At 39.0% G+C, this 22,213-nt stretch overlaps 1 protein-coding gene across 3 annotated transcripts in view; it reads left to right on the top strand.

The window, feature by feature from the left end:
- The first annotated feature begins 6,465 nt into the window (after positions 1-6,465).
- The window catches only part of ZNF385D (zinc finger protein 385D), a 410,794-nt gene continuing 395,046 nt past the window's right edge, over positions 6,466-22,213 (top strand). The window contains exon 1 of one of the 3 annotated variants that reach the window (XM_064414290.1): positions 6,466-6,499. In XM_064414290.1, coding sequence (XP_064270360.1) covers positions 6,481-6,499 — 19 coding nt within the window. In that variant the 5' untranslated portion in view covers positions 6,466-6,480. Of the gene's footprint in view, positions 6,500-6,582; positions 6,652-6,850; positions 7,036-22,213 lie in introns of those variants that run through there. The other 2 variants (XM_064414306.1, XM_064414280.1) reach the window with 2 other exon arrangements.

Genomic DNA, 22,213 nt, shown 5'->3' with positions numbered 1-22,213 from the left:
GTTACACAGCTCAGCTTTGCACTGGGTAAATTAAAAGCTGCTTCTTGTCTCTTGTCCCCATTTCCTACACATTCTCTGTTTTCCTCTTCTGTATTCATGCAGTACTGTGGAAATGTTGATTTTGACCAAGACTGAAAGATCAAATAGGTAAGGCCAAAAGGTATCCATCAGATCTGTGCCTGGTGGTAAAGCCCCATTGCTGCAGAGGCAGCAGGGGAGGAGTGCTGACAGCAACCCTCATCTCTGATTTCACACAGTTCTGGTCTCTGTCAGCCCTGAGACATGCCAATCTACTATACAGCACACGACCTGGCATGCATCATAATGGTGAGCATTAGCAGTATCTGCTTCTGACTCCAGGATGAGATTGTTTTTCTGGTATACATATAAAGAAAAAAATTTTACAGAGAAAGGGGACACATTGGTCAGCCTCCTGGGAGGTAGAAATCATTCTTCCACATCTGAATCTTCTGCAGGCTGAAAGAGCAAAGTTGCAAAAATTCTATTATTCAGAGCAAATAGTTTTCAAGGAGGTTAAATATTGTATTGTAGTGTGATAGCTCTTTCTATAGCACATCAAATAAGAAGGAAGCAATGAGACAGAGGTGTCATGAAGTAACATTGCAATAACCTAGAAACTTGGCAGCATGTTCTGTTGGATGGTCAGACAATCAGTGACAAAGTCCTGGAATTCTGCTACTTAATGTGACAGAGTTGTGCCCTTCTCCTCAACTCTAAAAGACCCCTGGATACTGTATCAGTCCAAAATTAAAAAAGAATGGAGAATAGCATCTGAACATAAATGGTTCCATTAGGGAAAATGAAAGCAGCAAAGAAACCTGAGTAATGATGAAGGCAACTATAAACTTAAAAAGCAGTATGCTGACTAGCAGGGAACCAACCAAAGGAAAAAGAACCAGGGATCTCCCATACACCTAATTCCAAAGGAATTTCCTTATTTTCATTCCCTGTTCTTCTTTGATGTTACATAGAAGCAGTTCACAGAATGTTTTGTTAAAGTAGTTTTTAGATATCTATTTACAATGTAAATATTAATGTAGCAATTCTTTCAAGAATTAGGTGGTTATTAAAGTAGAGAGGAAAACACAGACCAGATTATATAATTTTGAGACACATCATTAAGAGATGCAAACCTGTTTTACTGTGTTCTCTTTACCCAAAGCAACATTTTCTGACTAAAAGCCAGGGAAAAGCCATATAAAGCAGCTGTGGTGAATTTTATGGATGATTAGAGCTACAAAACTGTATGGTTTGGTTACATTAACATGGTACTCAGTATGTAGCATAGGCTGTGTTTGATGCACTTTTGGCCACTGCAGTTAGGGCTCAATCCCAGACATCAAATTCAAGCATAACTCCCATGGAAGAGAGAGTGAAACCCTGAATTATGGTCATGGAAACAAAGAACAAACAAACTATTCACAGATGCTAGCACCATAAAACCTGGATGAGGTTTCCTGCAAGCCCCTGCAACCTGCCATGTGCCGGAGGGATGCTACAGATATTGTGGCTGTTGGCAGGGAGATGCACAGCCAGGAGAGGTAATGCTTCATTCAGCATGTGCCTCTTGCAGCCCCTGGCAATAGGTTTTCTGCAGTTTCCTACAGAGCTGCAAATAGAAACTAAAGCTGTGTCTGACTCACTGAACCTTTAAGAAGGAGACAGGTGAAAAAGAGCTTGCCTTTTTTTTTCTTCTTTTTTTTTTCCTTCAGGATGAGTTGCCACTGCAGAACAAAGATTTTATTCCTAGTTAGGATATGAGATGTCTGTCTCTACTCACAACTGTAAGGACTAAATTCTTAGTTCAGATTCTATTGTGATATTCAGTGTAATTAAACTGAATTCAGTTTCATTTTTGAAAGAAGTAGAAAGGAAATCTCCTTAAACTTTCTTAGCATAGCTATTTCTTTCTTAAATTCTGTGGTAATTAAAAGCTGAATTTAGCCCTTTATGACTGACCTTCTAATTGTTCTCTCAAAGATCCCTGTGCATAACTTTGTTATATTTATTTAAAATCCTATTCCTCAGGGTATCCAGAGGAGAAGCCCTAGTAAATACCTGAGAGCAGTGTGTCCTCTTGGGATCCTGCATCTTGAGCATCCCAAATGTTATCTGTCTTTTGCTCCACCTCTTTAGTAGCATTCCTGTTTTATCAGCTAACATGAAGAATCAAGAGGCAGCCCTGGAGTAATTCCACAACTTTGAAAGCAGAAATTTCTTTTACATAAGCTTTATTTTTCAGCCACTGAAACATGGCTGTCCTGAAAAAAACAGGAAATATTCAGTTTTTCTTTATAATTTATATACCTTTGCCACTTTTATTTCATTTAGAATACTCCCTGCTAAGTTGCAGTCCCATACTTTTTTCTCTAAATGTTTGCTCATTGTGTTCATGATGTATTTGTACATGCAGTTTCTCCAGCCTGCTGTAAGTTACATATTGAAATATTGAAATATGCATCAATACTGGGATAAATGAACTTGAGATTACAAATTTTGTAGATTTTCTGCATATGGGATGAAAAGACAAAAACATGCAGACAAGTCTCTCCTGCAACAAAAGGACTTTCAGAGACAGGACTATGATTCAAGTAAGTCCCTCTGAACAGATTTGTGTAAAATTTTGGAAAAAAATGTACTTTTGGCAGGATGTTCAATATGTAATAGGATCATTTAATATTTGAGCTTCTAGAATAGTAGCTTAAATGCTTGGAGGTCAAAGCTGTATCCTGTGGGCTTTTTAAATTTCCATATTTATCTGCCTGGTGCATCTATCCAGCACCCCCAATTCTTTGGGCAGATCCTTGATTGCTTTTTGCAGTCAACTGGATCAAAGTCTATGCAGCATGAAACGTGTAGGTGCAGTTTATGAATCGTATCTTCTGTATTACCCATTGGAAATGTATCCCTTCACTTCCACTTGCTGGGAAACAACTTTTCTGGTGTTAGGAGTAATAGCTGAAGGAACAGAAATGTGTAAAAAGAAGCACAGGCAAGGGCATAGAGAACAAAAATGTTGCTTTTCATTGTGACATTGTTTCACAGTTATCTATTTTTTCCCTAGTTTGTAGGAGTAGGAGAAACAATATTATACTTAAAAGAAGAATTCTGGGACTTCAAGCATACTTTAATTTTTGAATATGTAACCTAAAAGTTCTATTTTCTAGGTATGAGGATAAATCACTATTTCTGCTTCATTGAATGTGATTTTAGTGGCTGTCTTTTTTTGTCAGACTTCTGGTACTAAGATCTGTCATCATTGCATGTTTTTCTATGACTCTAGCTAGCCCTTTAAACCTACCTCCAGGTTTGTGGAATAATTATGAGCACAAGAAGCCAAAAATATGACTTAAGATTAGCCTTGAAGTCTGCTTCAAAGAGCTCTGGCCAGCAGCACTCTTAGGGTTTTGGAAGAAGATTATAAAGTTGCGGCAGGTGCACACTCCTCTATTGTCAAGGCAAGGGCCACCACAGCCTAACACCTACTCTGTGCCTTCTGTTGTAGCTGCAACCAAAGTCACCCTGCTGTTTTTCCAATTCCTCCAGCACCAGGAAGCACAAGAGGAGCCTACACTGGATGACCCAAAACAAGGCATGAAAACAGCTGAGGTTGCTGTGAAAGAGCAAGTCAGGGGATGAGTGCCAGTTCAGCTGCTTTGTTGCAGCTCTGCACCTGCACGGAGCAGAGCAGGGCAGCTGCAGACAGGTAAGTTAGTGCAGTAAAAACAAAAATTGAAAAAGAAAAAGAGGTGCTGCTTGTTATTCAGCTTTTGTGTGGTTTGTACAAAATTTCTTGTGGTGCTTCATAACTTTGAGGCATCTTCTGGAATGGCACAGATTCCCGTGTGGAATGTCAAGTGGTGATCTGCAAGGAATCAGTGTAATTTAGTGAACTGCTTTTCTCTTTAACTAGCTCTTCTCTATTTGACCAGATTAGAAGAATTAGATGTCATTAGAACAAAAAATAACAGAGGAAATTCATGGTAATGGTAAACTATGAGGATGGTGACACCAAGTATTGGACTGGAAGGTGGAAAGGGACAGAAGAGTCCAAGTCTTCTGGATTAGAGGTGAATTGGTACCTTGGTCTGAGCCTTCCCAATCTGTGGTCATATCCTCAGAATGTACTGTATATTTCTCTTTCCAAAGGAAGAAAGTATAATAATTCCAGCACTGAGAACCAGTACTATTGGAAATGCTTCCATAATGTTCTTAGGTAAAACAACAGATGCCTAAGCAAAAAAGCAAGCGTGGCAGTGCTCCTATTTGTGAAGGTCTGAATAAGTCTGTTCAGCAAAAGCAAAATTTAGAACATGTACTCTAACTACCAGTCTGTTTTGTGCTTATGTGCAGAGAACATGCTAAACAGAGATATGACACCCAAATACTCATTTGCCGGTGGAAAAACAGCCCCAAGTTAATACATGGAAACAGTTGTACATCTCCAATGCTAAATGAGCAGGAAACATAAACAAGACTAAACAAAAATTAGCTTGAAACCTATGATGCCATGGCAAAGAAATGACAGTATAAAACACAGAGGTAGCTCTTCAGTATTATCATTTTGTTATATACACACCTTTTGAACAGAGGCTTCTCATATTATCAATTCCACCTTTTGTTGGCAAATGATGAAGCATGATAATCTGTCAAATCATGGGTACTAAACTGAATAATAATATTTAAAAGACTCCATCTTTAAAAAAGAAAAAGAAAAATATTTTATGTTGAAAATAGAAAAAAAACAATCTTCCAAGGAGGGGTTGCAAATATGTTTTTTCAGCTGCGGAAGTTTCTGCAAAGTTAACTCTTCACAGTGACAAATTAAGTATGTAAGATTGGTACAAGTCTTATTTTTCTTTTCCCCTATTTATTAGGGCTGTTCTGGAATATTAAATCTGCACATAACTACTGCAGAATTTTCCTCCTCATTGATACTTTGTTTTATATGGAATATATTTTTACATCATTTAAAAATATTGCTCTCTGCAAAACACTTTTATACTCTATTTTTCATTTGCATTCCAAATAATTGCTGTAGGGTTTTCTTATTCTTAGCAAAAGGAGATAGATTCCCAGATGTATTTCCTTTTGTTTTTCTTTCTTCCTTCTCCCCCGTGTAAATACTTTTATAAAAGTAGATTTAACAAAAGACCATTCACTATAAAAAACTTCCTCAGCAGTGACACGATACACCACACACCCACTTGTGTAGTCTTTATCAATAACAACAGAAACAGTGTCAAGTGATAAAAATATATGTGATTTAAATCAGCCGTTTTGGGAGTATATTTATTCAAGACCCTTCAAGCGGAGATGAATAGCAGGTTTCTAAATGTGGTGTTATGAGGGTAAGCAAATGAGTCACTATTTGTATTCTGGAGCAATGGAGTTGGGCAAGAACAACACTGCAAGAGGGAATAAGCAGTTGCATCTAACTGTTTATTCTATTACGTCCATCACCACAGGGTGTATCTGTGCATGTGAGGTCAAGGTCAGTGATCCTTACTCACATGAATCATCCTCAGTGCTAATGAATAACACCCCTGGTGCAGCGTGTTGGACCACCAGCAGCTCCAGCAGACCTCTGGCACTCCTGCCTCATTGTGTGAGCCACAATCCACAGGTGAGACAGAACGCGGCCGTGGGGGACATCCGGGGCTCGGGATGGATGAGAGCTCAACAGGGGCTGTTGGTGGAGATGGGCATTGGGAAGAAGGAGGATAATTTTTGACTGGAGGACAAAGCAGTGCTGCTGTGGGCCAGCTATGGCTCCTTCACACCTTGTCTGTTTGAGTTTCAAACCTGAAGAGCCTTTCAAAATGAAATATTATTAAAATATCGCAACCTGGATATGAGTTGGTTTCCAAATAAAGTTTTAAAATGATGATAACAAATCCTAATTATCTTTCTCTACAAGTTTCTTGAAGTCAAGGAAACAGAGATGGAATATAGTGGCACATGAAGATGGGTTTGTTTTTCTTCTCTCTCCCCCCTCCTCTTTTAATCAGTGCAAATTCTGCATATATTTTCTCTGTATTTCCGTGTCCATACAGAAAGATGGATACATTTTGTGGAACTGATGATCACATATATATATGTGTGTATGAAAAATGAAAAAACAACCATGGAATAACTTTTCAGGGCTGCTGCAGTCACTACTATAATTTGATATGCAAGCGGATTTATTACTAAGATTGCAAACCAAAGTTATGCGCATTATGTTTCTTGCACTGCAGTAATCCTTCTACAGAAATTTTGGCCATCCCTCGCCAAAGCCAGGGAAGGAACTCGATGGCCGGAGGAGTCCCCGGGACTGTAGCGAGGAAGAAGAGGGTGCTCCGCGGAGGTGAGGGAAGGAGGGAGGCAGGCTGTTGTCTCACCACACATGGTCTTGTGGGAAGTGGGAATCTCAGGTTGAGTTACTCATCGGTATGGAGTCAGGAGTGTGCACAACCAATGATTTTGATGGCAGGAGGTAACGTACACATGTTTTTCAGGGAAGGTGCTGTAGGAGGACTTGCCGGCGGGCAGGAGGAGGTTTGCGCCGACGGCTGTCATTCCCAAGAGCGGAATTCTTCTCATCCCGGGAGCGCATCACCGCCGCCTCCGATGCTCTCCCTCCCTACGGTACGGGCAGGGGGCCGGCGGCGCACGGCCCCGGCCGGGCAGGGGGGGCGGGCGCCGTGCCCAGGGCAGCTCCGGCGCCCCGGAGAGCGGGGCGGGGGGCGCGGGGCGGCGCTGCCCGGGCTGGGCGCTGCCCGCCCGCGCTGATTGACACCGGCCCGGGCGGAGGCGGGTCCGCGGGGACCGCGCCGCTCCCGCCCGCCGCCGCCGCCGCCGGGCAGCGCGTCCCGCGCTCCGCCGCCGCCCCCGCGCTCTCCCGCCGGGATCGCGGTGCCGCCCGCGGCATGGCCGGCGCGCTGGGCAGGGGGGCGGCGTGCTGGCGGATGCGGAGCGCGGCGGGCGGCAGGAAGGAGAAGCCGCCGGGCGCCAAGCCCCAGCCCCGGCACGGTAAGGGGGCGGCCGCGGCGGGGCTCGGCGGGACGGGAGCCCCGAGGTCCGCGCGGGGCAGCCGCGAGGCCAACTTGCCCGACACTTGTACTGCCCGCTCGGTCCCTCCGGGGCAGGGCGAGCCTTTTCTCCTTTCCCGTCCAGCGGGTGCGGAGGGAGAGGAGCTCCCTGCTCCCAAATTCCGCCGAGCTGCGCCTTATGTCTTTTATTTGCAGAGGCGAAAGGAGAGGAGCGGTGTTCGCGCGCGTTTTGGCATTTGACAGCGGCTTCTTTGATAATTTTTGCAGAAAGCATTTCTCGTCTGGCAAACGCCAGTGAACCTGAGAAGAGTCCCCGAAATCTCTTTTGGCTTTTACGATCTTAATGCCCGGAAAGCACTGTTGAAAATATTGCCCTGTGTGCTGTTGTCTCCTCCTCCCTTACTTGTTCGGGGAGACAGATGCTCTCTTTGAAGGCTAAACAGCACACAGGCAGTTCTCCCAAAATCAGATCCTGACTTTGAAGACATAGAGCGGAGTGGTGTTCCACGAACTATTGAAAGAAGTGTTGAGGTTCATGACCCTTGTGTGCTAAACACTGAATGCAGTTTACCCAGAGCCAAAGCTGTCATGTACGGTTTCTTTACTGTACTGCATGGCTGTCACCGGTCCCTGCTTTGAGGAACAAACCCAACTGTTTGTGGATCTGGTTGCAATGTCGGGAAATCTCACTAGAATTTGTTCTAGTTGTGTGTTCCCCCTTGGGTTTTAAGTCCACTATTCGGGTAAGTGGGTTTGCAGAGGTCACTGACCTAATCCTTCAAGGGTAAGGTAACAGCTTAAGTTGTGCTTGTGTTCTGTGTCAATTTGCTTTTGTTTGTTGTTGTTTATGTTAGTCCCCAAAGTAACTTTGTGTCTTTTCCTGAGAAGTTTATTTGCCTGAAGGAGTAATTTGTACTCTTTAAAAGTCCAGAGGTTGCTGTAGCTCATTCAGTAATCTTGATGACAAAAGTGTTGCAATGATGGGGAGCCTGGTACCTCAGGTGTTGGCATTTTGAGAAAATGCTTGCTAAGAAAGTGATACACTCAAATGCAGGTGGGAAATGAAAGCAAACTCAGTGTTTCTTCCATTGACTGTCACCTGGATGTTTCTGAGCTGGAGTGCTTCTGCAGCAGCATCTCCTTTTCCATTTTGCTTCCTTGTGCCCCTTTCACAAGTCAAAAGAGGAAGCAGACTAAAAGTTGGAGCAAAGATTTTATCAGTGGATGTCAAAACCCCTCTAAAATAAATTCTCTAGGGAAAAAAATGTTATCCATTTAGAGAAGAAAAGTGGTTGTTTAAAAGTAATTGTAAATATTTATCCTTTTATTTCTGAGTGTATGCTGGTAGTAGGGACTCACATGTTGATATTGATGGGATTCCTTTAAGTTGTGTACCTATTACATGTAGGTATTACACAGTAGCTAGGCACACAGACCAAAATTCTGGATGCAGTGAATTCAGTGGGAATTTTGCCACTGACCTAAGAAGAGCCAGAATTGAATCCACAGACTGTGTAGTGTGAGGTGTCGGGCCAAACTGAAAACATTTGGCTGATTCAGCTGTGCAATTGTGGCAAAGTTTATAATCCTGCATATGCTGCTATGATTAATGTATTATCATAATAGCTCTAAATTAAATTAGTTAAATTACGGAGTTATAAAATAACTGGGTTCTAATTTACCTTAAGAGAAAAGATGTGGTATGCTTCAGTCTATCGGGATTGCTTCTTATAAACGTTTTCTAAAGTATCATATCATACTGAATTCACGTTTAAGTAATTACTGCAACAACACAGAACACTGAATTACACTGAAGCCCATACACTTTGCATCCTTTCAACTGTCATTTAAAAATAAGCACTCTATTATATTGCCTTTGCAAAGAGAACTAGACTTAGTCACCAGATCATTTACTAACCTTTGACAGCTCCAAATGTAAGGCATAAATGAAATTAGAGTAATTTTCATGTCCTTAATGCTGATTGTATGCTATAGGGAAATATTTCAGGTGAAAACCAAAGGTGTGATATTACTTTAGTATGCTTACAATATTTTCAAAGTTGCAGAAACACTCACTTTTCCAAGAATGGGCTTTTAAGTAAATTTCAGCTTTTGTAAGCAGTGTTGAGAAATTGATCATGCAGGAACAGAGAACTTACTTAAAATGTTTAAGCTAAAGCATTAGAGGGGTTATAAGTGGGATATAGCTAAAAGTAAAAGATATAACTAAAAGATATAGGTAAAAGTAAAATTGTGGTATATGATCTGCCAACGATTTTTAACTAGCAAACAGACTGACACATTTGGCTCATTTATACCTGCATGCATTCAGTTATCAAAGTTCACAAGAGAGCTGTATGAAATACTTTGAAATTTTGGAAGTAATAACTCTTGGGAAGTAATATTTCTTTCTAATCTCTGTTTTTGCTACAAAGCCATTTCAATGGGCCACCGTCCTGCCTTGGTAAAAAGTGTCATAGCTCTGTGGATCTCAACAGCACTGTTATGATTGACACCATCTGAAGACCATGCACAGTATTTCTGTGTATGTTTGGATTAAGATATGTTTATTTGGGCATCACTTAAGGATCTGAATTGGCAGGGTGCATATTGAGTTGCAGCTGAGCAAACCTGCCATTTAACTGAGTCAAGTTGCAAATATTTTCCAGCTTTGACATTCTTCTCACCTTTTACATGAGGGCTTCTGGACACTTTTTTTATACTTTTCTAATCTTTAAAAATACAAATATTAAAATTTCCTTGTGATCTCATGTGTAAAAGTTCTTGTTTTACAGGTTTTCGGTTTCATACCATGCAAAGCAATATAAAGCAGAACTAGCATTTCCACCTATTGTGATCTATACAGTAAGTGAAGTCTTGTCAAGATTCCAGCAAAAAGTTCAAGATCCTGTTGAGATGATGAATATTAAGTCTTGTAAAAAGTCCATTTTTAAATTATTTAATGTTGGGTTATCATTGGCAACTTACCTTCAAAGGACTTGAAAACTGACAACTGCAGCCAGAATTCTATTACAGATACTCTTTAGGCAGAAAATGTTAAGAAGTAGCGTAACAAAAATACGTAAATAAAGTAATATTTTAGTGTACTGCTTGAGAAAACTTTGAAATATTTGTATGAGAAAACCTCCTCCCTTGAGGAGTAGTTATGGAAAGATTGTGACTAAAAGCTGTGAAACAGAAATAAGTTTTAAATTACTTGGTGCCACCAGAAATGACTTCTGGAGAGAAAGCAATGTTTTATATCCCTTTTAAAGCTATGTGAATGTTAGTATAAAAACACCAGAGTAAAACAGCACAAGTAAATAGTGCTGGCTGTGTGTATAGGAGTGTGTGTGATCACATAGGTAACGTTTTAGGCAGAAAACAATTACTTTCAATTTATTTGCTTTTTTTTTAAAAAAGGAGCTCACAAAATGTGCCATATGTAGACTGGCAAGTGCAAGTCCCCTGTGCTTCAGCCAGCACAATGAAATCAGTTGGTTTTATGCCAATATGTTGAATTATATCCAGGTAGGCTGGATAAAGGAATATGAGCTCTAACAACACAGACCACTTTTTCACCTGGATCTGCTGACTAATTTTAATCTTGACCTATCTAGAGTTGTCACAGAATAAGACAAAAACTGTTGTTGCCATATCTGTTTTGTGTAATGGAAAGTTTGTAGTGTGGGAAGGGTAGAAGTCAATGTATTATTGCTGCAGAGACATGGTCTCTTCCAACTGTGTTGAACTGCTGGGAGAATGGAGAGAGAGGAAAAAAAGCCCTACAAACCTGTTCATAATTCTCCTCTTGAATAAGCTTAGTTGTATACAAATATGCAAACATCCAGGTTGCTCCTGGACTGGATTAATGCCACAGTTAACAGTAAGGAAATGAAATTGTTCTTGAGATTTCCACTTTCAGATATTCTCATCTTTTTGCATTTCTTCTTGAAATATTCAAGAATGTGCTTCAGTATTTTCTGTTGGCTTTTCCTTTTCTTCCTTCTCTGTCTCCTGGGAAATAATGTTGTTGGTCGTGTTGAGGTAGTCATAACCAAATCTTCTGTTTTGCTTGAGGCACAGTTCTCTCACCTCACTTTTGACATGTGCCTTATTGTAGCATTTGTGAAAACAAATGTCTGAAATTAATGTAGACTTTATGCATATATATGTATATATGTACGTATGTATATGTACATGCTTAATATAAAGGAATAGAAGTTTTCTTCTTGAAGCAAGTAAACATATTTTCTGTGATCAGCTGCAATAATCTGCAGGTAGGTTTTAAATATTGAAACATTTTCCTAGCCTATATGTTCAGAATGTGTGAACATTGATGTTATTTCTGTTTACATCTACTGACACTTTGATGCCTCAGCCACTTCTGTGGTCTCGTTAGTAAGGCAGTGTTTTTACCGTGTAATGCAGACCTTGCTCTGAAGGCAAGGCTTTCCAAACAAATGGATGGGTAAGGAAGGATTTTGGCCTGGAGAACAAGAGGGGTTGGTTTACCAAACACATTTTAACTTGATTAGCCTTTCACTTTTTCCTTTGATGCAAGGGCTAGCTAGCTGTTACCTCTTTCTGTAGTTGTTTTCTGTTTATTTGTAAAAAACTATTTGCTTGTTTCTTTTGTTTTGTTTTTCAAATGAATTCCCTGTAAGAAAGGTAATACACTAGTGGACGCCTAGTTCATAGAAGAGGATATTTATGATACTGATAAAACCTAGGATTATAGCTTCCTTAATTGGAGATAAGTAATCATAGCTAAAAATCCACAGATTATTCTAAATTTCAGTTTATGATAGAATGAAAAACCACCATCTAGATCTTAGAAGCAGACTCCAAATACAGTTTTCTAATATTTATTTAAATCTAATTTTGGCACAGAAATGTAGTTAAGAAACCAAAGGCTTCCCTTCCATTTCATAACCAGATATATTTTTCTGACTTCTATTTTTTTACGGAACATTTGGGTAGTTTTAGTCAGACAGAGTCTCAAGTCACCTTGCTGGGAAGTACAAGGTGTGATCTGAAAGGGAAAAAAATCACTTTCCTGATCATTTGGCTTTTGCTGTTGAAAATTCTGAAGCTAGGTGAAATGATTACTCTGACAGAACTATAGAAAATATCTCATTTCAGTACATTCTGAAATATTTTATATTTTGAGTAACCCTGGCTCCAGGGCATTTTATACTTGCTTCTGGAAGTTTCCAGTCCTAGTATTCAGTTTAACGTCTCTGCCTTTGTCTTTCCATTTAGTCTTGCCACGTTAAAACAATGAATCATCTTGTCCATTAACTACAGTTGGAATGTCTGTTTATGCACTGAATTTGTTTTGTCATGTTGCCTTAATAATTGATTGGAACTGTGGCAACTCCTGACTGCTTTCCCATATGAGTTTGGTCTGTTCCCAGTGCTGTTCTGGGCAGTAGAAGCACAAGCCATCCCCAGACCTGGAATGTCTTTACCCTCTAAGGATTTAACTTGTCTTTCTTCTGGAACAGTTTTCATTTTCTGTCTTCATGCATTGTGTAGAGGATGTAATATTTCCTATAACAGTTGAACAAGGAATATTGTTATTGTAGGTTCAATTTGATACATTCTGTTTTGTTGATGCATTTTAAATTTGTGCTGATTAATATGTTGAAGCATTAAATAGCAAGTTAAATAAAACCATAATGGCATTCTTTGAATAATTTAGAGAAGTGGCATGGTGCAAAGAAAGGGGCTAGAGGGCAGGGAGGCTGAGCAAGCAAATGCAAATTTGTACATCTTGCCTTGTGAGTGAGCTTGAAAATAGCACTTTGGTTGCTATTTAGGCAGTGTTTTGAAAATAAATGCTCTTTTATTAAAAAGTCATTACACTGGCAGTTCCTTGAGTTATTAAATAGCATTTGCCTTAACTATGTAGTAGTATAATTGAGATTATTTTCTTTATTTCCATGAAAAAAATCTTGTTTCTTTTGGAAGGTAAATACTGAAGGATCGTCTTAATAAATAAGTCCAAAATACTGTGTAAAATGTGTCCTTTTTAAGATGGCTTAGTGGTCTTGTCTTGTGCACTGTGATATCTAAGAATATTCTTTGTGTGCTCTCTATGACCAATTTTCATTGAGTTGTTGATGGCACATTCCTGTGGAAAGCATCAAAAAAGTAGAAACAAGGAGTAAGAACTACTGGGTAGAACCATCTCCTGAAGGCAGATTAAAGTAGAACTGTTAGTTTGTGATAATGAACCCAGGAGCCTGTGGAAAAAAGCAAGAAAAAAGCGTTGTTATTGTCAATGACTGCACTGCGCTTTTCTGTACAAAGCATTCCAGTATTTTGTTCAATACTTATTGCTCTGAAGCTCTGAAACTACAGAGCTGTCTAAACTGCTGGCATTTGTAGTGAGGGGGAGGAACGGGAGGTTGAGAAGAGATACTCCTTCTCCAGAAGTTGAGTTGAGTAAATTCATGTAGTGTAACCAGATGTCCTCATCAGTTTCATCTCTTTGGCTGATTGTCACTGTGGTTTCATGTGGGAGGTCATGGTTGCTGCTAGACAAGAAGTGGGTGTGAGTAAAATTTTTTAGGAGGTAAGTGAGAGGAGGTTCTGTAATGAGAAGCTGTACACAGAGAGATCAAGGGACCCCTGCGTTGTATTCATATCAGCAGGACTGCAAAACAGATGAGATGCTGCATTCTGGAATGGGCAGAATGTTTCAAGACTTCTGCATAATTTTAAAATATAAGACATCTTCATAATCAAGTCCTGACATCAGTAATGTGTTCCTTGCAATGTTCAAACTTGAATTAGAGGGAATGGGAACACAATATTCAATTTTTATTTAACTTAGAGGTGTGAATTTTTGGCTTTCTAGTTACTTAGAATTCCAAGATATATTCAAGTCTGTAAATCCATTTAAAAATTGGAAGAAACTGTTTTTTTTTAGATCACTATATGTGTTTTAGGGAAACATGGTCTTTTCCAGTCCTGATGATGTTGGACTTCTCTATATTCTCTGTGGCAGGACTGCTCCCAGTTGAGGTATTGATTTCAGTTAACACTGATGTTGCCTGAGGGGTGGTCAGTTGTTTGTGTTAATGGTACTGCTGGGTGCAGCCTAAATTGCTTCGAGCATTTGGCCTACAAAGGCAAGTTCTAATGAAGCAAAAAAGAATTTGCCACTGTTTTTATTCATTGTGCAATTGTGGAGGATTTCTTGTTATTTTTCGCTGAGAAGTGGTAATAATCTGGTTAGAACAGAAGCATATATCATTGGGGGTTTTGTTTGCGTGGGTTGCCTTTGTTTTCTTAATGTCCAGGCTAAAAAGCTAGTCCCAGCTCAATGAGTTGAATTTTTGGGAGAGGACTGTATTGCAAGTGTAAAGGTGGGAAAAGGATCACCTTACAGCAACTGCAGTGGCTGGAGTGATATTCTGATCTTGGAAGGGTTTGATCTTGTGGGCTGTAGCTGCTTGCTGTATGCACTGGATCAGGGTGCATCAGATTTTTCAGGCGTTCTGAATTCCTCTGTTTTGGCACTTGTTCCGGGGAGAGAGCACATAAATGATCTCACAGAAGAGATGATTAAGTGACACCTGAGAGTTTTTCAGAGTTCTTAACAGCATTGAGTAGCTGTTCCATTGCAGGGTGGGTTAAGCTGAAGCAGCACCCTTGACTAGCTTATTTTCCCTCTTATTCTTGCACCAACATGATGCCAGTTGGACGGCAGATGGACATTTTTAGCCCAAGGCTTTTGTAATCTGCAAACTCAAACTCTGTTTTATGATTTTCTTAGCATAAAAAGAGGAAAGTGGCAAAATTATTTATTGATGTATTTTGACAATTGTATATGGCTGTTTGGTGATGGTGGTGGGGGTTTCTTTGTTTTTTTTTTTCTTTTTTTTTTAATCTGGTTAAAATATTTAGATCCAATAAGTTTGGATTGTATTCAGCATATCTAGTGGAAACCTGAGGAATACATAGAATGATTCAGGTTGGAAGGATCCTAAGGAACATCTCTAGTCCAGTCTCCTGCTATATGTCAGCTGTGAGACAAGATCAGGTTGCTTAGGGCTTTCTTCAATCCAATCTTGAAAACATCCAAGGAAGGAGTGCACAAAGTCTGGCAACTGGTTACTTTTTCACATCAAAAACCCAAAGAGGGCCTGATAATTTTGGAAAAGTGGGAGTTCTAGATAATGGGCATCTTCCTAGAAACAAGTCCTAGAGTAAGTGGTGCTAAAGTGATTCCACTGATGATCTGAAGTACCACTTACAAAATATAATGAAAGCTGCCTTATTTTAGGATGTTCTGGAAAAGATACTATGGAAAACTAATAATTTACTAAATCCATAGTGTTCTGAATAAAAATAATTTGAGCTATTCCTAGGCTTACAACCCGTTATCTGAGTTCATCTAGAAGCTTAGTTAATTTTTGAGAAATACAGAGGACTATGCCAGCTGTCTGGCCCTTCAACTCTGTGCATAAAACAGAAGAACCAGAAGTGCAGGTAAGAGTTTGTGCTGAGAAGGGTCTTGGCAACCTGAGTAACTAAAATATTCCAGTGTCATTATAGCACAGAAATCTTTGGTCATTATGGAAAGAGTCTGAAAGACAATGCTTTTTTATTTTGTTTTTGTTTTTTTTTTGGGGGGGGGAAGGGCAGGGAGGAGATGTTGTGTGGGGTGTGTGTGTTTTTTTGTTTTGGGTTGTTTGGTGGTGTTTTTTTTTTTTTTTTTTTTTTTTTTTTTTTTTTTTTTTTTTTTCCTCCAGAAGGTCCCAGCTTTGGGACAGTGATGAGACTGCTGTTCTGGATGTGGCAGAACATCCATCCTGCCCACAGGGTGGATGGATTTCTCTGGATGTCCCTGTGTCTGGCTTAAAGAATTTCACAAAAAACCAGCAGCTCCACTGCATCTTTATGTCCTGGTATCTTCTTGTGTATAAGCCTACAAGTAAATGTCACAGTTTTCTGTCAATATTCCTATGTAAGAAATCTCCGTGTAACATAGCCTGCATTGCTGATAATATATTTTCCTGATATAAAAGAATACTATTTTTCTTTAAAAAGCACATTATGACTTTTTATATTAACTGCTATTGTCCCACATATCCTAATTAATTCAGCTATTTGGTATAATTAATTTGTTAATGCTTCTGCAGTCATGTAATAAGATACATTGGCCCACCAGCAGTCTCAAGGCACTCATGTTAAAAGATTGTTTAGAGACTCGCTTTCTTTGCTTAATAATATTTTAATAAGACCTTTCATTGAGCTCTGTGGCCATTAAAGTCTTATTTTGGAAATTTTCTCTTCCTTGTCTTGTCCTCAAGTGTTTGTTTTTTCTTTTGTTTTCTTTAAATCTGACATTGGATTTTATCTTTGTTCCACTGTTCTTTGCAAGTTTTGTTTTTAACAAGTAGATGGATAAGAACTTCTGTCAGTACAGATATGATTCAGAAATCTTTGATCAATGACTTTCCTTGAAGCTTACAGTCCTGGTAATACTTCAGGTTTCAAAGCTAGGGGCAAAAGATGATTGAGAAACTAGTTAGGTAAATAGAAGTCACTTATGATTTTCCTAATACAGGCAAAAAATAAGAACTCTATCTGCTACCAAAGTTATGAAAATTTGGCAGTGGCTGACCCTGTGATGCAAATCCCAAGATGGATTTCTCCCATTTCTGATATTTTACATGTTTCTTGACAATTAGCATTTGTATTTCAACAGTTGTTTTTTAAAACGTGTCTATGTTTGAGAAAGGGTGTGTGAAGCCAATCCATGCAGTAGAAGGAATTGCTAAGGAATTGCTATGCACTAATAGCTTTTTCAGGAATGTGTGTTCTCTGGTCATAACTTACAGAACCTTGAATCTGGCACAGAAGAACAAGCAGAGCGAAGGGTGCCATGAGGAGCTCTCACTGCCAGAGCAGCACTGCGCAGTGCGTGTCTGTGTTTGCCACACTTTGTTGTTTGTGTGGTTTTGCCACAGAAGACATGCAGCAATCACAGCAGGCACTACTGAGCAGCGTGGCTGGGAGCTCTGCTGCCATCTGTGCTAGCGCTGCCTGCTCCTGTTGTGTGCTTGCTTCCATATGTATAGCTTAGCACTTAGTCTCTGCAGCCATTGGAGTAACAGATCTAAAAACAGTTGTGATAATTGAATGATGGCAAATATTAATGTAAAAAGTTAATAAATTTGTTTTGAATATATGTTCTCTGGTTTGAGGTTTTTTTTTTTCCCTTTAATATCTCCTACTCCTTCAGAAGCATTTCATGACATAGTAATGCTCAGTCCAAACTTGAACTCATCAGTTTTGGCTTTGTACATCGTAATAGCCTCCACAGCAACCACTGTGATGCCATAAACAGAGGGTTTGACTTCAGGTGAAGAATGTAGGCAGTAAAAGCGGAATAACCCATAAAGGAAAATGTGGGAGGATGGGGAAGACAGGGAAAGTGATTATTTTGGCTTTCTGAGTAGCAACACACCACCCACCCTCCCGGATTTTTTTTTTTTTAATATCTTTACTGATAGCTGAAAGAAAATAGATTATTTTATGATGTCAGAGTGGAACTTCCATTTTAGACAGTATAATTGAAAATATATACAAGTAATGGAGTTTTATTCTGCATGAGGTTTCTTTTTCTCTCTTTCCATTCATTTTTAAAAAATCACTTTAGTAAATCCACCGTGGGAGGATAGTTTTGCTGCTGTACTTTTCCCAGGATGCAGCAAAAGAAATTGCATTTGCAGTTCACAGAGAATGAAATTAGACTTGCTCTGTCCTGATGATCCACTACTCCTACACCCAGCACATTTCTGGGAGAGACTCTTGCTTGCAATAAGAGACAGTGCCCTGACTGTACTTGCACCTGCTCTTGTGCATGAAGGAACAGGCATGGATTTGGGCCCACGTAGCCCCCAAATTAGAATTAGGCACTGTATGGAGTGCCTCTGTGTGGGTCTGCCTCCTTCCTCTCTGAGGCGTTGTTCGTGGAAGGGGAGAGTTCAAACTCATCACTTTGCTTATGGGTGTTGAGACAACTTTCTGTTCTGTAATAGATTTATACCTGCTCAGAAATACCATGGTCTCAGAGAGGATCAGGCAGCTGAAGGATGTCCATTTTTGTCTTGCGCCATCTCATGTGCAGCCCATAGTTGGGTGCTGGACTGTGAAATCAGTAGAAAGTAATTGGGAAATGCAAATGTCATTGTGGCATCTGGAAGAGTGGACTGGTTTTGTTTTTTTTTAAGTTGGACGCACCCTTTTTTCTTGCTCTTTAACACTTCAGCCATCCATCCATTAGAGATTTATGTACATAAACCTTTATTTATTTTCTTTTGTGTCGAGGCAGTTCTTTTATTTTTTTGGGGGGGCTATGGCTTCTCAAAACAGCTTCAGTTAGGCAAACACTCAAATGACCTTAGTGCTCATGTAGCAACTTAAGTACCTGTGTGCCAGACTGCACAGCAAGTACTTCCTTTCTTTACAGAACAGAAACTGAATGCATATAGTGCCTATGGAGAAAAACATTCTCAAATAAGAGCAGAAAAAGCCCAAGGATCAGCAAGGATTTCTATTTAATATAGTGCTGATCCTGTGCTCCACAGAGCTGGTTAATGTGAGGAGTCTTACACTAGATCGATCTATCTATATTTGTCTATATCTATCTATCTAGCTATGTCTATATATCTATTTGTTCAACAATTCCAGCAGTTTTTGTTTCTATTTCAAAGGCACAGAAAGACTGAGAGTAGTCATATTTGTAATTCCAGTATTCCAACAGTCCCTCCATCTGGATGGTTGTTCCTATGAAACTGACACAGTCTGGACAATTTTCATCAATTTCATTTTTTCCATCTTGTCAGATGAGCCTTTAATCTCTTGCTCGCTGATCCCTGGTTTATAATCAGATTTGACAGCGATAGGATGGCAGTAAATATTTTGATATAAAGGTCTATAACGAAGTAGAACTGTTGTTTCTCCCCTTGCTCCTTGGTGAGGTAAAATTTTATTTGTGAAGTGTGAATAACTTTGAAGTATAAAGCTGCCTAGTTTTGGGCCATTTTCAGGTGGATTTATTACAAGTGAGATGTTTATTATTTTTTCCCCTCTTAAAAAGAGAAATAAAAGGCTTATTTGTGACCTGCTTCTTAATATTTTTGGAAGTGAATTTGATATCAACTTGACTAATTATTCTGTTTCCCTAGAGGCTGATAAAATACTTTTCCAAACAAGATCTGAGATAATAGTTCTTTGACATGTGGATAATAATTTTAATTCCTAAATAAAGCCATTCTGGAATAATTTTAATGCTGTCAAGAGAAACCTTATTGTTAACTGAATAAAAATATGTTTAATAGTTGCAATTAGCAAAAGCCTGCTCATGGTTTATTTATTTTTTTCCATTGTTTGTGTACATGTGTTAGATGCATAATTTCTGCATCTATTGTGCTTCCCATCAAAGTGGAAAAATCCTTTCTCTTTGCCTTTTAATCTATCCTCTGCACAATCTTACAGGTCAAATTAATGGTAAAAATATTCAAAATAGAAGATTGGAGGTATACACAAAATGATGAGCATACCAAGCTTTAAGTGCAAGCCATGCCTATGGAATAAAGCAACTTTGTTCAAACAATAAGCTGTAATCAGTCACATTTCATTTTAATAATTTTTTTTCTTTAATGATTTTTCCCAGTTGTGTCTCTCCTTCACTTTTTGTATTCTTATTTATAATTTTGGCATTATCCCACTGTAACCTGTCTGCCCATACTTAATCTTGGTAGGAAAAAGACTCTAAATATATTGCCATATTTTATTTTTTTCTCTCACTCATCTTTTCATGATAAACTAATTTCCATGTCTATACTGTTCCAAAAATTCTTCCCCCTTTATTCAGCTCTCATAACCTCAGTTGAATTTGAGCTTCACTCTCAGAGACAAGAATTTAAATGTGGTTTCTTCCCCTCCTCCTCAAGCCCTTACCTTTTCTTTTTAGGATTTGGTGTTCTTGCTACCTGTGTATTCAAATGTCCATTTGGCACACTACAGAGTTTTCTTGTTCTTTTATACATATATATATATATATATATATTTTCTTTTTTTAAAGACATTTGTGGTGGTTTTCATGTCTGTGAAATTATTCAGTATTTTTCTTTACAATTGTAATGAGAGTCCAAATTGTCAGCCCAATGGGCTCCAAATTCCACACTTGCTTATATAATAGTACTGTAATTTTCATTTATGCTTTCTCTGCTTTCTCTTGGCTTTTTGCCAATAACTTCAGGAAGATCAAACATCATAAACTTTCTGGGTATAACTTTAGAGATAGGACAGAAGATTCTGAGGAAACCACACTCCTAACTATATGCTTCAAACCCAAACTCCAATCACCTGATGTACAAGAAGTGTTGGTGATGATTGTCCTCTTTGGAAGCTGCTGTTTTCCTTGATGTTGCTGTAGGAAGAGGTCTTTGTTGTTTTGGGTACATATGAGTTAGAGAACTCTGGAAATTGCTGACAAAGGGAGAATCTGATTTAGGACATTCCCACAGATTTTGTGGAGGTAGGGAAGGACTGTGTTAGTGCTCCTCACTGGAAACGTTAAGAACCCTTTTTATTGGGTCATTGTTTCTGACAGCTTCATCCAGCTGCCTTTTCAGTTCTCTCTGGACATGCTGTTACAGAACTTTGAGAAACAGATTGAAAAGTTCCATGCAGCAAAGGTTCCTTATTAATGCTACTTTTCCCTTTGGCAAGCTTTTCAACTTCAGAGAGTATATTTTTTCCCTTGCACTTGGAATTAATTTTATATGCCTTGACAGCCAAATTATTTGCTGTAGGAGTAAAACACCACATCTGTCCCTCACTGAAGCTGAACACTTTGACTGAGCTGGTCCTACTGGTGCACGATAGCATCAAATGGTCCATGGGCCAGAAGAAAATCTTTTGATAATAGGAAATTACAATTTGTATGAGCAAATACAAAGCTGAGGTGGACTTCAACAAATGGGGACAAGTTGCAAATAATTCAGCATTCAGGCAAAAGTAATAATGATCATTGTTTATGCTGGCATGTGGCTGACTTTTAATTAGCTTGGAATTATGCTTTGATGGTTTAGGTGAAAAACAGTAAAGATTTTGTCAGCTGAAAATGAATTGCTCAAGGTTTTTGCAGAGATTATTACTGAAACCAACACAATTCCTACTAAAAACTGGAATTCTGTATTGTACATATTTTTATATAGGTTATATCCATATAAAAATTAAACACTGGTGTAAAAGAATTTAGTGCCTGTTGTGGAAAAGATTGTGCACAACTCCATATAAGAGGGGATGCAGCATTGCCTGACTGAACCAGTTATAAGTGGTTTCCTGGCAGTGAGTGAAGAGCTGAATTTAATGATTTAAACATACAGAGACCTATGGGCAATGTCTGCACAGTGGTTATTTGCATTTGAGAAATGGGAACAGGTATCCAAGGAATTTACTGAGGTAAGTTAATAGTTTTTTGAGTGTGCAGAAAGATATATGTACTCTGGGGAAAGGTAGCATGTGACCAAATCTGAATGCACAGGCCTTGAATGTTGTTGCTACTTTGCAAAATTGCTTATCAATAGCTTATTGAGTAAACAATTTACTTTAGCAAGTGTGGAATATTGTTAAGAGATGAAATAAGAATATGATAGCAGTGATAAGGAGGGTGATAGTAAAGACTGTGATTAACAAAACAGTAGAATTAGGACAGCAAAACCTCACACACAAGGTTTTATTTCCAGATAAAGAACATTCTACAACTGAGCCTGCACAAGATGAGTGCAGTAGGTTTAGTAATGAGATGTGGAAAAGAAGAAATATTGAAATGGAACAAAAAAGTGAAGAGGACTATAATGTACAGTGGTCAGCAATAATCATCATTCCAGTTCATTCCAGTTGAAAAAAGTATTTGATAAATGTCTTAATCACAGAATGAAACAGCTGAGAGAGACCATTTTAGTTTTCTCTTAATCAAAGCCAGGAAGCAAATGAGAATCCTGAGCTAAAAGTCTTTGAGTATCTCTGTTCTGCCTGTGGAAGCTGACAGGTCTCCAAGTAGGAATATGATGATTTGTGAAAAAGCTAATTGGTACAGTGAAACTGTTGGATGTTTGTATATT

Source organism: Passer domesticus, chromosome 1, assembly GCF_036417665.1.
Source record: "Passer domesticus isolate bPasDom1 chromosome 1, bPasDom1.hap1, whole genome shotgun sequence".
Classification (NCBI taxonomy): Eukaryota; Metazoa; Chordata; class Aves; order Passeriformes; family Passeridae; genus Passer; species Passer domesticus.
This window is presented reverse-complemented; position numbering and strand designations above follow the sequence as displayed.